Source organism: Mus pahari, chromosome 14 (assembly GCF_900095145.1).
Source record: "Mus pahari chromosome 14, PAHARI_EIJ_v1.1, whole genome shotgun sequence".
NCBI classification, from domain to species: Eukaryota; Metazoa; Chordata; class Mammalia; order Rodentia; family Muridae; genus Mus; species Mus pahari.
This window is the reverse complement of record NC_034603.1, coordinates 88,582,594-88,598,446: the sequence shown is the minus strand read 5'-3', so window position 1 is coordinate 88,598,446 and position 15,853 is coordinate 88,582,594. Positions and strand designations below refer to the sequence as shown.

At 46.7% G+C, this 15,853-nt stretch overlaps 1 protein-coding gene across 1 annotated transcript in view; it reads right to left on the bottom strand.

Annotated features, from left to right (window-relative positions):
* Tbcd (tubulin folding cofactor D) overlaps window positions 1-15,853 on the bottom strand; it is a 168,583-nt gene that overhangs the window by 108,996 nt on the left and 43,734 nt on the right. Inside the window, exons 8-13 of the mRNA XM_021211855.1 lie at window positions 15,014-15,059; window positions 13,219-13,351; window positions 10,643-10,785; window positions 8,608-8,668; window positions 7,593-7,667; window positions 4,011-4,105 (exon numbers count right to left, since the gene is read on the bottom strand). Coding sequence (XP_021067514.1) covers window positions 4,011-4,105; window positions 7,593-7,667; window positions 8,608-8,668; window positions 10,643-10,785; window positions 13,219-13,351; window positions 15,014-15,059 — 553 coding nt within the window. The remainder of the gene's footprint in view (window positions 1-4,010; window positions 4,106-7,592; window positions 7,668-8,607; window positions 8,669-10,642; window positions 10,786-13,218; window positions 13,352-15,013; window positions 15,060-15,853) is intronic.

The window sequence follows — 15,853 nt, the reverse complement described above, 5'->3', positions numbered from 1 at the left end:
TCTTACATGTGCTACATACACTATGACAGGTCCTGAGATCATCATACTCTATGAAATGGGCCAGCCACAGATGGCAAAATATTGTAACACTTTGTACTTACATGAAGACCCAAGGATGGAAAAAAACGTAGGACTAGAAGTGGACTGGAGTCATGTGGTGTGGGAAACAGGTTATTTGGAACAACAGATGATTTAGACCCAGAGGTATGAGATGGTTGCCCAACAGCATGAACGGAGTTAGCGCCATTGAGCAAACGCCTGGAAATGGCAGCAACAAATCCCTGTTTGTTTGTTTGTTTGTTTGCTTTTCAAGACAGGGTTTCTCTGTGTAGCCCTGGCTGTCCTGGAACTCATTCTGTAGACCAGAGTGGCCTCGAACTCAGAAATCCACCTGCCTCTGCCTCTCAAGTGCTAGGATTAAAGGTGTGCACCACCACTGCCCAGAATGCTTATGTAATTTTAACATGAGGGTTTTATTTTTTTAATGAAAATGTAACATACCTAAATCCATTGAATTACATTTTATATGAGCAAACTGTAAGGTAGGAAACTGTATCTCAAATTATATTTTAAAACAAAAATCAAAAACCCTTTCTAAATAATCCCAACAGTGGTCAACTGTGATTTGCCCTCTTTCCACACCACCTTTTACAGGCCAGGAAAGGACAGATAGATACGAAACACAGACATTCCCTCAAAGAAAAAAAGTACAGGCAGACAATTCACCCAGCAGCAAAGTCAAAGACGCAACAATATGGTCTTCATTTTCTTACAAACTTGGGTGTCTGGCAGCTCAAAATGGCACAAATGGTAAAACTAAACAGTGCAGCTCTGAGCACTGGTCAACATGGCCCCGCCCACCTGTTCTAGACATTGGTCAACATGGCCCTCCCTGCCCAGGGAATGAAAGGCCAGACATCCCACATGTGTATCATCAGGGCCAGCGGAGATCTCCAGCCTTCCTGTCTCCTCCCCCATCTCTCTCACAAGCATGCGCCTAACAAAACTGTCGCATATTTAATTCTATATGGCAATTGCTACTTAAGAGGACCCAAATAGATGCCATACCACCATCTGAAAGTTCCTTGTTGAATGAAGTCATGCAGTGAGGCAAACACGAGTTCTGGCTGAAGTGCTAAGCTGGCCAAAACTGATAGGATCAATGTTTGCAGAACTCTGGATACTAATCAAACATTTATGACAACCAGAGGAAAGCTAGAGGGAGGAGGCTACTTTGTTTCAGCGCTCACAGATACTCCATCATATCATGTCTGATGCTGAGATGTAGGACAGATTGTAGTCACTGGGACAGAGGACACGATGGAACTCAGTACATCCTAAAAGCAACTGCCTGGTTGTGTGGAGGAGGATTTCTTCTGGAGGCACCTATTAAAATATTCAAAATATTCTGTTTTCAACAAAAACAAAAATTGTAAGGTAGGAAAAGAACACAAAGTATAACACAAACACAAGAGAAAAGACAACACTGAAACAGCCCAGACATTTGGAATTACCAAAGACTTTTTAAATGCTCAAAGGAAACCGAAGACCTTATCTGAACAAACTCAAAATGTCAATCCAAGAGACAGAAGTTCTAAAATTGAAGAGTCAACAGTTGAAATGCAGGTTCTCTAGAGGGGTATGATAACTGTCAACTTGACAGGGTCCATAATTACTCAGGAGACAAGTCCCTGGGTGTGTCTATGAGGGGGTTTCTAGATTGAGTTAACTAAGATAGGAACCCATTCTAAATGTGGGATGCACAATTCCATGAGCAAGAGTCCCAGACTACATACAAAGGAAAGAGTGAGCTAAGCACCAACAGCTTTCTCTGCTTGCTAACTGTGGATGCCACGCGGCCAGCTGCCTCGCACTCCTGATGGCACGCCTTCCCCAACGCTTTCGTCAAAACAAACCAATACAGGGGCTTACAGTCAGATCTGCAAAAGTAAAAGGCAAAATCACTGAACATAGAAACTGAAATCGCCCAGCATGAGCAGCAGGGGCAGAAATGCTCAAGGAGAAGGAATAGAACCTAAGAGGCCAGAGGAACAGAATGGAGCATAGCCACACACCTAAAACTCAGACCCCAGAGGGAGAGGGAGAGCGTGGCAGCCTGGATATTTAAGGAAGTGAAGGCAGAGCGCATCCCAAGTCTGGAAGAAAGACAGGAGTCCACACAACACACAAGGCACAAGGTCCTTCCTGAGCAAAAACAGCAAAAAAGGAGATAAACAGTTTTAACCAAGCATCCAAAGAGATAAAAATGTTTAATTTCAATACATAAAACTGGGGCCAGGCGTGGTGGCGCATGCCTTTAATCCCAGCACTCGGTAGGCAGAGGCAGGCGGATTTCTGAGTTGGAGGCAAGCCTAGTCTACAAAGTGAGTTCCAGGACAGCCAGGGCTACACAGAGAAACCCTGTCTCGAAAAACCAAAAAAAAAAAAAAGAGAGAGAGAGAGAGAGACAGACAGACAGACAGACAGACACGGGGAAGTAGGAAGAGTGACTGGGAAGAGCAGAGGGAGGGAAAACTAGGACCTAATGTTTGAGAGAAGAATAAAAAAAAAAAAAAAAGAGTCTGGCTTGTCTCTTGAACTGATCCATCATTTCTACTCCTAGATCAACATTCAGGACAAATAGTAACATATCTATGCAGAAACTCATAAACAAATGTCCATTGCAGCATTACTCAAAAAGTCAAAAGGCGGAGGCAACCACAATGGTTAATTCAACTGGTAAGACTAAGCAAAAAGCAGTGCTTCCTTCCATACTTGTAGAAACCCCATCGGCAGCAAAGGAATGGAGCCCCCCACACAGTGATCATCAGAAAATCACACAAAGTTCAGACATAAAGAACAAACACCAGTCTGTTTAATGAAATGTCTGAAAGGGGCAAAACAGAACAGCAACCAGAGGACCAGAGCGCCTAGGGCTGGGAGTACGGTAGGAGTGGCTGCTCTGTAGTGCAGAACTTCAGCCTGAGGCAAAGAAAATGTTCTGAAGTTAAATTACATGATGTTGCACAACTCCAAATATGTCAGAGACCACTATAAACTGTAAGTGGGTAGACTATACAGTATGTAAATTATTGCAATAAAACTTTTTTAAAAGCAGAAAGGCTAAACAGAATACTGCTATAGAAGTCCCTTATGTTCCAGTGCCCAATGCTGACACTACAGCTGGCTGTTACTGAGATGCAACCACCAGATTCTAGACCAGCGGTTCTCAACCTGTGGACTGTGATCCCTCTTGGGGGTTGGACAACCCTTTCACAAGGGTTGCATATCAGATATCCTGCATATCAGATGCTTACATTATAATTTATACCAGTAGCAAAATCATAGTTTTGAAGTAGCAACAAAATTATTTCATGGCTGGGGGTCACCACAACATGAAGAACTATATTAAAGTTAGGCAGCACTAGGAAGAATGAGAACCACTGCTCTAGACAAAAGCCACACCCTGCACAATCTCTGTAGCACACTCTGCCCATTACATTCCTTTTCCATCCACTCATAAGGCACCTTCAACCACCAACAAGGACGGTCCCACCAACCAGATGGTGGCACATGGCCACAGCCTTACTACCCTCTGACTCCCCCCTCACCAGGACCTAACAGCCAGCCTGGGTTCATGCTCTTTCTGCATATGCCCTACACTGTACTGGCTCTCCTAAAGCTCAGCTCCTCTGCTGCCACAGCTATGTCAACCCACAGCTCTAGGCACCCCTCAAGAGTGAAGGCGGTTCTGGATACGAGAAAATCAAATATTACCAGGGTTCATGACCCTCCAAATCCAGCACACGTGGTTTATACAGCATGCAGCTACAACAGGCTGAAGAGGTAATTAGTACATTATAAAGGCTGGCATGAGAAAGAAGCCTGAGAAGTATGCATATGGCATGCCCTTCCACAGAAGCACTGGTGTCCATGGCTAGCCACACTGAGGAGCCCCACCAAGTTTCAGCAGCCCTAAGGATGCAGATTCACGCAGTTTGGTTACTTACCCTCTGAGAGTCTGGATGGCAGCAACAGGCCTCGTCTACCCAGCTCTGCCAGTGCCAGACATCCACCATGCCACGCCTTATCCGTCTCCTGAAAACTGAAACCAGAGTTCTAAAGTCAACTCCAAGTTTAAAGCCCACAATTTTGCAAGAAACACAAGTTGGTCCATATTCTGGGCCCAAAAGCCTTGCTAAAACTACATTACTTCTTGGCTAGACAAATAAAAAGACACTCTAACCTAATTGAACATAACTGCCACATCAATACTACTCTTTACAACACCTAATAATAATGAAAAGACTTGGGTCAATGCAAAACCAGTCCAGAGGATACATTCTTCTAGCTGGGCTGCCTTGTCTGGCCTCAGTGGGAGAGGATGCACCTAGCCTCACAGAGACTTAAAGTGCCTGAGTGAGGGGAACCCAGGGTGGGCCCCCACCCGCTCAGAGGAGAAGGGAAGAGGGGATGGGGAAGGACTTGGGGGAGTGAAGGGGATGACTGGAAGTGGGCGGTGAGTGGGATGTAAAGTGAATGTGTAAAAACAATTTAAAAGACCAGCCCAGAGACATTCAACCATCTACAACATCAAACCAAGTCACCAGGCCAAGATGCTCCAGCCTCAGCCACCATGACCACCATGACCACCATGCTCCAGCCTCAGCCTACTCTCATCAGACAGCAGAGACTCAAAAGAGATTCCACCCAACTCAGAGGACATTAATAGAAAAGAAACAGGCAGATGCCTTTAAATGGCACCCACTGTTACTTGAGTGCTCAACATTCAAGATTACAAAACTGATAAAGTAAGATGGCCACTGTGCCATGTGCCTCTAATCCCCTGGGAAGAAAAGACAGGAAGGGCAGAAGTTTAAGCCTAGACTGCTAAGATACATGAGATCTCATTGAGGCATGGAGGTGCCGGGTCTGGCTATGTTCCCAGGCTGATTGTAAACTTGCAGGCTCAAGTAACCCTTCCAAGTAACCAAGACTACAAGAACCCAATTTTGCACCCAACTAAATTGGGTCTCACAAGTAACATTTTATATTTAAAAATCCATGTGCCTGTATACTCAAAAGTTCTCTTCAGGGTGTGGCCTATACTTATTACAATGTGAGTGACTGTTTTCAGACTGGTCAGAGCTGCTCTGAGGTTTCTGTATTTTGTTGCCAACATAAACATGGAAATGCACATCACAGAAAAGCAAAATCAAATGACAGGCTTTGACCTATTCAGCTGAATTCATTTAACAGTAAAGAAATGTGTAGGAAAATCAACACTAAACTGTACAGCCAACAGCCACTTTGCACACAAACTATTAAGAGAGAATAAATCACTAATGTATTCAAGATGGACAGCTCGGGCCTTCGTGTCAGATACAGCTGTCCTCCCACTCATCACAATTCATATGACTCACTCATAATTACAATTTTTTAAAGTGCCAGAAGTTCTTAGCAGGTGTCTGCTCAGAGGCTATGTGATCATTTCAAATCTTGGAGGGTTTGTTTTATTAGTTAAGACAGAGTCTCCTGTAGCCCAGGCTAGCCTCAAGCTCACGATGCTCACTATGTAGCCGAGCCTGGCCTTGAACTCTTGATCCTCCTACCTCTACTGCTCAAGCGCTGGTGTCTGGTTCCAGTTCCAAATATTCTCTTTTTTCCATTTCTAAATATTTATGTCCTTCGGGATTTCAAACGGGGGGGGGGGGGGGGATGGAGAGATACTTCCCTGTACTTTTCATGAAGATTCCTGTCATAGTGAACTTGATACAGTATCAACATAATGATAACTCAAATGTATCATTTCTAAACTACAAAAGTGTCACTATGGCTTCAGGCAGGTAGGCCTGAAAAGCTGCTATCACCACTCCAGACTCAAGTCTGATAAAGCCCAGCCTTCGATACAACAGGGCATAGTAAGAAACTGTGGCCAAGTGCCAAGAGCAAGCCATTATCTCACATCTAAACCTAGGCTCCCAAGCCTAGGGATCCAGAGAGAAAAACCACAGAATGCTGGAGATGCCATCAATGGGCTGCAGGAAGAGGCTGCAAGACTCAGGCCTCCACACAGACCCAACGCCCTGACCCTTCCATCAGCATGCTTGTTCCATGCTGGACTAAGGATTCAAAAGTAGTAACACCTCTTCCTATCTCCAGAACACAGGCACAAAAACGGTACAATTTTCTATCTGCCATCTATTAAAACAGCAGGCCCATAAGAAGGTTGAATAAGCTAGGGTCCAACATTAAACCAAGACTAAAAGCCAGGAGAAAAAAACCACAGTCTGGAGAAGCTGTATACACTAGAACCCCACAACATTCCAAAGAGAATGGGCTCAGGAGGCCAGAGAAACTGGGGACAAGAAGATGTAGAAAAAAGTTGGAAGAGGAGGGGGCACCTGGAAAAAGAGTTCTAAGTGACCAAAGGGAATGCGCAGAAATACCCTATGGGGGACGGGGAAAACAGTGCTTGAAACGCAGGGAAGGCTGACAATGATGGAATCCCAGCCCTTCCTAAATCTGCCAGCACAAAGCCCAGGGAGAGCAGCACCAGCCCATCCATCCCATGGCTTCCAGGGGGAGCTCTGGGGACAAGGTCTGAAACAAATCTACAGAACCTTGAGAAAGAAGCTATACACGTTGTCTTGTCTTCTCTTCTCTTGTCTTCTCTTGTCTTGTCTTGTCTATACACTCCACAAAGCAGTCCCAATAAGGATGTTTTCTGCTAGTACTTCTACTACATATTGCCACCATTTGAAAACAGTCTCTAGCACACTATCTCCTCTAAACTGAAAACTGTCACTAAGTAGCCTGAGACAAAATGAAAGGCCCAGTTCAGGAGGAAGTGTACTTTGGGTTGTTGGTGGGCCATCTCTAAAGACACAAGGACAAGTGCTGGAGGGCTCAAAGTGTTGATAACAGACTTCCTGCCAGACAGTCACAGTCACACAGAATAGCAGGCCCACACAGAATAGAGGGCCCAGAACAGTAAAGCCAACAAATGGTCATGCAATCTGACTGTAGGATAAGGCATATGCCCGCCTCAACCCTCTAAGAAACGATTACACCCGGAAGGACAATCACTGGGAAGGAAACAAGACCTGTCTGAGTCCACAATACCAGTCTATGGCCCCAGGACCACACCTACCCATATGCCATCATACACACACAACATTTGCCCCATACACTCAGAATGTCCAGAAACTTCAGTTCATTACAATCACAACTCCAAATCCAGGCCTCAGTTACTCAAGAGTCTCAGTAGCCACTGGAGCTAGTAGCAATATGAGGCATGCATCCAGAAAATGCCCTCATTTTAAGAAGCTCTGCCCACTCAGAGTCCAGGCCCAAAGCCTTCATTTGAAGATGAAGACCTACATTTGCATAGGCTCAACACTGACTTCATCTCTGTCTAAAGGTTTTAGATATATAAAGATGTTGAAACAACATATCAGATAACTGAAATTGTTTAACTTAACAAAGAAAAATTAGGCTTTAGGGTTCTAATAAATATCTCGATTGAAAGCATATATAATAATACACAAGAGCAAGAAGCTGCAGGCTTGCCTTTGAGAGTGACAACCCACCTGAAACAGTCCAACACAGACCCCACCACATCATCGGCCAGCTCTCTGGGAAGCCGTCCAGCCATCCTACCAATTCTGAAAAAGAGAAGCAATACTCCATCAGCTGCACATGACCACCTTGAGTAAGTTTCCTACTAACCCAGAGTAGGGCAAGCCTCGAATACTGCCCAGCAACCGTGCCCAGGACGGGGCAGGTGACTCCTTGGGCATGGGAATAGGGTGCGTCGTCACCTTTCTGCATAGTAACATGGACACTGAGCCCATCATCAGTGATAAGAGCCCATGAGTACTTCTGGATAGATGCTGCAAGCTCCAGCCCTGGCCCCTACATACCTAGACTGTCCCTCTTCTACAAAGGATAGCCCAGGCCCTGCACAGAGGGAAGCCAGAGGCCTGAAGGCTCCTCCAGCCTGTCTCACTGTGCATGTGTCAGCCTATCCCTCCCGGCAGGTCAGACTTGGTTGGCATAAATACAAACCCCTGTGGCAGCTCCCTTCAGCCTGTGGGGAGCTTTACATTGTGATGCCAGGGCAACTGTGAGCAAGAAACTGCGCTGCCTCACTTCACAGCTCCCACAGAGTCTTTTCAACAACCTCAACATCTAATTTGTATTAATCAACTTCTACTAATAATAATTGGCCTCATACCACTTTAGGAAGCCTAAAATTTAACCTCAGTAAAAAAAAAAAAAAAAAAAAAAAAAATTTTTTTTTTAAATTTGGGGTTTTTTGAGACAGGATCTCACTATGTAGCTCTGCTGGCCTGGAACTTCCTACATAGATCTGGCTGGTCTTGAACTCGTAGTAATCTGTCTGTCTCTGCCTCCCAAGTGCTGGGATTAAAGGCATGTACACATCCAATAATTACCTTTAGATGTACACTACATAAAACAATTGTTCTATCATTTGAAGATCAACACAGTATTTACAACTATCAAAACCCACGGAATCAACATTGACTGAGACACACCTGCCCCTCACCTCTGGCACTCAGCACCTAGGGCGTCCATACGTACCCTTTTGCTGCAGACCACCGCACCACAGTGTCTTTGTCCTTCAACCCAACCAGTAGCTGCTCTGCAAAAACCAGGACACAAAGAACCATCAGCCTATATAAAATTTTAATCCTCTTGCTTATATATAAACTATCCCACCAACCCTACACTTCACTATATAGGAATACACTTGGAGTTATGTATTCTACAGATTACAAATAATACGCTGTGGTGAGAAATCTTAATTTTAACCAGCCACAGGTTACACATGCCCGTAACCTCAGCACCTAAGAAGCTGAGGTAGGAGGACTTCCTCAAAGGCACTTTGGAAATCCCAGCACTCAGGAGGCAAAAGCAAGCAGATTTCAATTGAGTTCGAGGCCAGCCTGATCTACAGAGAGCTCCAGGCCAGCAAGACCTATACAGTGAGACCCTTTAAAATAAGAGTCTTTATTGTATTGTTTTTCACATTAGTGGAGGAATGGGTATGATGTGTGCATGCCACTGCATGAATGTGGAGACCAGAGGACTTTGTAGGAACTGGCTCTCCCCCTTCTACCACATAAATCCCAGGAATGAAGCCTGAGTTGTCAAGTTTGGTCCCTTTACCCTCTGAGCCATCTTGCATACCCAAGAGGGCTTACTTTTTTTTTTTTTTTTTTTTTTTTTTTTTTTTTTTTTTGGGAAAAGGTTTTTTTTTTTTTTTTTTTTTTTTTTTTTTTTTTGGTTTTTCGAGACAAGGTTTCTCTGTGTAGCCCTGGCTGTCCTGGAACTCACTCTGTAGACTAGGCTGGCCTCGAACTCAGAAATCCGCCTGCCTCTGCCTCCCGAGTGCTGGGATTAAAGGCATGCGCCACCACGCCCGGCTGAGGGCTTACTTTTATCTTAAATGTTAACCCCATGTGTATGAGCATATTGCCTGCATGTATGTATATGTACCTGTGCATGACTGGTACCTGCAGAAGTCAAAAGAGGGGTCAGACCCCCTGGAACCTGAGTTACAGATGACTGTGAGCTATCTTATAGGTGCTGGGAACCAAGCCAGCAAGTGTTCTAAACAGCTGAGCTATCTCTTCATTCTTGGACCTTAAATTTACTTACGGTGACTGTTTTTAACCACAGAAAAGGGCATTTCTGCCACTTTCTAACAAGTGTAGCCAACCCAATAGGACAATCAGCAGGGAACAGATGCCTCCCCAGGTGAAGGTCTCTGTGAGCCAACAGAAAGGGAGGTCAAAGGAAACAAACATCTGAGGAGGCCTCCACAGAGAAAAATGAGATTGAGGGGGACCAGCACAGAGACAGTCAGAAGGTTACCCCAAGTCACACATCCCTGCAGTATGGTACCAACGCTGGCCAGAGGGCAAGCCCCAGAAAAACTGACGTGGGTAAATAGCTAACAGGGTTAGGGTGGGAAGAGACAAGTCAGCAGACCGTGAGTGTAAAGCCTAAGACAAGTAGGCGACAAGAGAAAGGGGCAGAGAACTACGCCTGGGCCCATGGAATGCAAGTGGCTTAGAGCGACTCAGGATGCACACAGCAGCCAAGGAAGAGGATCCCAGGAAACATCAGGCTCAAAGAAAAGACCAAATGTATGGTGAGCGCTGGGCACATAAGCAACAGCACCGTGGTCGAGGAGATGGTGTAGGCAGCAGGTACAGACAAGTCTGCAGGGAAAGCGCGAGCGGACTGAACACAGCAAGAGAGATGGCCGCTGGCTTCCTACCTCCCGGCCGGGATCACACTTCATCCAGCACGAGGCAGGAAGGCAGGAAGAGTGAGTGAACCCGAGGGTGGGCACAGTAAAGGGCTGCTGGGAACAGACACTGGGTCAAGATTCCTCATCAGTAGGGACACCTAAAGTGGTCTGAGATGATGCCTAAGGAAAACATGCTTGGACAAGACAAGAATAAGGAGGAGGCAGAGTCACTGACCATGTGCTAGGTGAGGTAGCAGAAGGTAACCAGGAGAGGAAAGAAGGGAGGGTAAACAGAGAGAAAGCCCAGGCCGTACCGCAGAGGGAGGCATGCACAGATCTGCTGTAGGCTCCACTTACCTATCACAGTTTCCACCCCCTCTGGGACATCATAGTCTTCATCACCATCAGAGGTCAAACTATCAGACAGCAGCTTCTGATCACTCTTACCCGGGGCACAGAGCTTCAGGTTGGCAGCCAAAGACCGACAGCCACGCTGATACCTATGCAGAACAAAACCATCTCAAGTTGGTAGGTTCAGCCTGGCCCTGAAAATAAGATTTTTGGTAACTGATGTCATCAACTTAGCATCCCTCAGAATAATCATACATGATGCCTGCGGATATCTCAATCCATACAAACCTCAAAGAAAGCCAACCTAGGTCAGATACATGCCCTGATGCTGAAGAGCCTTCTACAATAAAGCTTCATAGCAGAAGGCAATGGCAATACCTGGCTGTAGGTGCATATGAAAGATACCAGGGCCTCACCCTTGTTCACAAGCAAGTGGCTGCCTTCTCCACCTGCTTGGCTTTCTGGCCTCAGCCCAGACCACAGGGTCCATTTTTTACCTGTGGGCCAACTGCAGCTCTGAATAGATCTCCCACTTGCCTGGGAACAAGAAAAGAATAGCCTATGAAAATGTGGCTCATGGTCACCACTGCACCACCACCTTGAGCCAAGTCTTGACCACTAGCCTTGACCAAGCAACTCCCTCCTACGAGTCAGCATAGCAGAGTAACCAAAGCTTACTTCCAAAGTGAATTCAAAAGAGGCAAGTCGCTTCTGCCTGGCTCTCTACCCTGCGGCGAGCCCCATGTGGACCAAGACAAGGTGCTTCCCTCCCCAAAAGGAAGCCATGTGCACTCCCTTCACCCCTGCCCCATAGGCACTGTCAAGACCGCAACAAAAGCACAGCACCAAAGTGCAAGCAGCCACACCAGAAGTGCTACACATGTCACTAGAGAGGCACCAGCTACTAAGAAAGAACACAGAACTCACACACAGTCTCCCTCATGACTGAGTAAGCCCCACAATGAGAAAGGACAGGACAGGACCCAGGAAGATGAGGGGAAGCTGCATGGAGAACTCAGAGCTCAGGGGATGTCGGGGCCACTGGCAAGTGGGACCAGCAGAGGACCAAAAGCTTCAGCTCGCACTTCAGATCCACATGAGAAGCAAAATGTGTGCTAGAGAAGGCGGCTGCTCCCCAGAGAAAGAACTGAGATAAACTAACAAAACTAAAGCCAAGAGCTGACAGGAAAGTGCATGCACCCAGCACCCACAGCCTGTGAGGACCAAACTGCACCGCCTGCAATGGGGAAAACCAGCAGAAGGCAGCCTAACAAGAACCCAGCACTTCAGAGGCAGGCAGGAGAATCAGGAGTTCAAGGTCATCTGAACAGTAAATTCAAGGTCAGTTTGGGTTACATAAATGAGACCCTTTCCCTTAAGAGGGGAGGGAAAGAAAGGGAGAGGGGAAAGAAGAGAAAACAAATAGGAAAAGGGTGAATTAAAATTCAGTCATTAGCCAGCCATGCTCATCCCTCTGATCCCAGCACCTGGAAGGCAGAGACAGGGGAAACTCTGTGAGTTCAAGGCCAGCCTGGTCTACAAAACAGGTTCTAGGATAGCCAGGGCTACACAGAGGGACTGGCTCAAACAAAACAAAACAAAAATTCAGTCATGTTTTGGTTTGGATTGATTTTTTTAAGTAACAGAGTCTTCCTATGTAGCCCTAGCAGGCCTAGAATTCACCATGAAGAAGAAGCCAGCCTTGAACTTTCTTCCTGCCTCCCAGAGTGTCAGCATGCCTTCCAAAACCTAATTCTATTAATAATTACATTAATATCCATGATTTAAAAGTACAGACTAAATTATTTTTCCTTCTTAAATTAAGGTTCCTAGTACCTGTGAGCATTAACTGAACACATCTGGTATGTCTCTGAGTTCACCTCTGAACACATAAACCAGCTCTAGTACAGGCAAGTCTCGTCCAATGAGCCGATAGCCTGGGCAAAACAGAAGACTGCCCCTCCCACCTGCCAGCCTCTGACCAGATCAGTCGACTGCCCTTCACCCTCCAGGTCTTGGGTTTCACCAGCCAGTGTCACAAGAATAACATTAATAGCAATAACAGCAATAGCAGCAGCAGCTTCCAGACATGATGGCACATGCCTGGAATCTCAGCACTAAGACTGAGGCAGGAGGAGTGTAAACCCAAGGCTACCCTGGGCTACACAGTAAGGCTCTGTCTCAAAAGGAAAAGCAAAAAACAAACAAAACATCTGTACTGTGAGGATATTAGGAGAGTCTGTGTCCACCAGCAAGAAAAGACACGTCTGTTTCTGAATAAACCTTCAAGAGTGAACCATGTTTTCTCTGAGAGACAACCGAACAAAAAGCTTTTCCCCCAAGAGCCAGAACCAACCACTTGCAGGTATGGCTGAGCAGCACCTTAGGGAGAGGCAGAGCAAGCTTCTCCATCTCCACTCTATCTTCAGCTACTCTAACTGAAGATACTGAGTCAGAAAATAGCCAATGGGAAAACCACTCCCTTTGAAACCAGAAATACTCATACACAAAAGGAAAAATGAAAACGGAAGGCAATGTTTGCTGTTCAGTCCGTACCGCCCCCTCCTCCATGCCTAACTTACCTCCACGTGGCCACCTTTGGCTTCAGGAAAGTCAGCCCCAGTCTCTGGACAAGCTTCACACCAAGCTTCCGCAGCGATGTGTGATTGCTCTCGGGGAGTCTGCATCCATCAAGGCACTGAAGCACAGTGTTGGCTGCGGAGGAGAACATGCGACTTGACGTGGCAGGAGATGGCATGCATCCCTGAAGCACACTGATCCCACGGGCCCGAGGTAGGTGGCAGATAAACCACACTGAATCTCTGAGCCCTGGCCACAGGACCCCTTTTCTCCCCAGGTTATTGTCCAAGGACAGCTATAGTGAAGCCTACTTACTGTCTTCACCATGCAGCAAAAAGTAGAAAAGGCCCAGAACATAGGGGAAGCCATCTTGCTGCAAGCCTTGAGAGGCACAGTGCGAGTATGGACAAAAGAGATCATTCAATGAACCAGGGCTTCTGGAGTGTGCTTTACCCAGCACTGTGCTGGAATGGAGGCAATGCTGGGACAGGAGACTGAGCCCAGGGGAGCATAACAAGATCTCTTGGATGAGACCCTGGGCTACAAAGGACAGTCAGGGGATTAAAGTGGGGCAGAAGAGTATAATAATGACATTCTAGAGACAACAAAAACCTAGGATAGGAGCATAGGGCTAGGTCTCAGATGGGACATGGACAAGGATAGTCAGTTAATTTAGATGAGCTAGCTGGGTGATAGCCTAAGCTAGGCCTATTCTCTTATTCATTATTCTTCCTCTGGCAGGTCCAAGAAATCCCACTATAAAGGGGGAATGAAGTAATGAGAAGGAGATATAAAGTGACAGAGGAGGAAGGAGAGGCAGTAGAAGGAAGGTGAGGCAGTGGGGAGGAAGGAGAGGCAGTGGGGAGGAAGGTGAGTCAGTGGAAGGAAGGAGAAGCAGTGGGGAGGAAGAAGAGGCAGTGGGGAAGAAGGAGAGGCAATGGAGAGGAAGGTGAGGCAGTGGGGAGGAGGGTGAGGCAGTGGGGAAGAAGGTAAGGCAGTGGGGAGGAAGGAGAGGCAATGGAGAGGAAGGTGAGGCAGTGGGGAGGAAGGAGAGGCAGTGGGGAGGAAGGAGAGGCAGTGGGGAGGAAGGAGAGGCAGTGGGGAGGAAGGTGAGGCAGTGAGGAGGAAGGTAAGGCAGTGGGGAAGAAGGTGAGGCAGTGAGGAGGAAGGAGAGGTAGTGGGGAGGAAGGTGAGGCAGTGGGAGGAAGGTGAGGCAGTGGGAAGGTGAGGCAGTGGGAAGGTGAGGCAGTGGGGAGGAAGGAGAGGCAGTGAGGAGGAAGGAGAGGCAGTGGGGAGGAAGGAGAGGCAGTGAGGAGGAAGGTGAGGCAGTGGGGAGGAAGGAGAGCCCATGGGGAGGAAGGTGAAGCACTGCAAGGGATGTGGTAATCAGAGAGAAGGAGATGATGGGGAGGAAATGAGGTAAGGAGGGGAATAATGAGGGGTGAGGGGAGACAGGATGACATGGAGGAATGAAGCAGCAGGAAAACGCTTCTGTGGGCTTCTGTGGGGGTGACCTAGGGCCATGACGCTCACTGTTTCCAGGCCCCTCCAGGATTAAGTCGGGGCACCTGGAGCACTGCAGAACCCAGATCCCAGAAATGTCCTATATCTCATATAGGTAGACTAGTCTATCAAAGTTATATTAAAGAACACAAAGCAGAAAGTCAAAGAACTATGACAGTGTCCAAATACACAGACTACAGGTTCTTACACGCTTGAGTTAAACGTTAGAGCAGCACACTTGACTATGTACCCACAAACTCACAGGGCAATCACTCTCCTCCAAATTAATCTTACCATAGGGAAGGCAGTCTTCACGTTTTCCATGCTTAAATATTTGAGCCTGAAAAAAAAATAGCATATTTTAAATACATTTCTAAGTTTAAAATACACATAAGTTGAGCTGGGCGTGGTGGCGCACGCCTTTAATCCCAGCACTTGGGAGGCAGAGGCAGGCAGATTTCTGAGTTCGAGGCCAGCCTGGTCTACAGAGTGAGTTCCAGGACAGCCAGGGCTACACAGAGAAACCCTGTCTCGAAAAACCTAAAAAAAAAATATATATACACATAAGTTACCAGAACAAACTCATTGCTTCTTCCAGAATTTTGCTGAGCTACACCAACAGACACCAGGTGAAAGATTCAGTTCACGAGAGAGGAGAGTCTAGGAAAGAGATCTTCTGTCAGGTCCCTTTATAGCAAGAGTACGCCAATGGAGTCTGATCTCTGAGGAGCTTAGACCCTAACCTGTAGTGTTCAGACTGAACTGGAGAGGGGTGGGAAGTCTCACCAAGAGCTACAGATCAAAGGGTCCACAGAAAACCTGGAAGCCAGAGAAGTCTTTCCTTCTCGCCCACTACCTTAATCCACTCAGGAGGAGGGCCTCACAGAACTGACTTCCACCCTCTGCCACACTTTACCACTGCATCTGCTTCCTCCCAAGCTCCCCCTTCCTGTGATGGTGGCTGCACACCATGGAGTCTCTGTACTCGGTACTATGAATGCATTTGGAGGGCAGCACCAGAAACTATCTGACCTTCACCAGCACTAATTCTCTCTCACTAGCACTAATTCTCTCTCACTAGCACTAATTCTCTCTCACTAGCACTAATTCTCTCTCACTAGCACTAATTCTCTC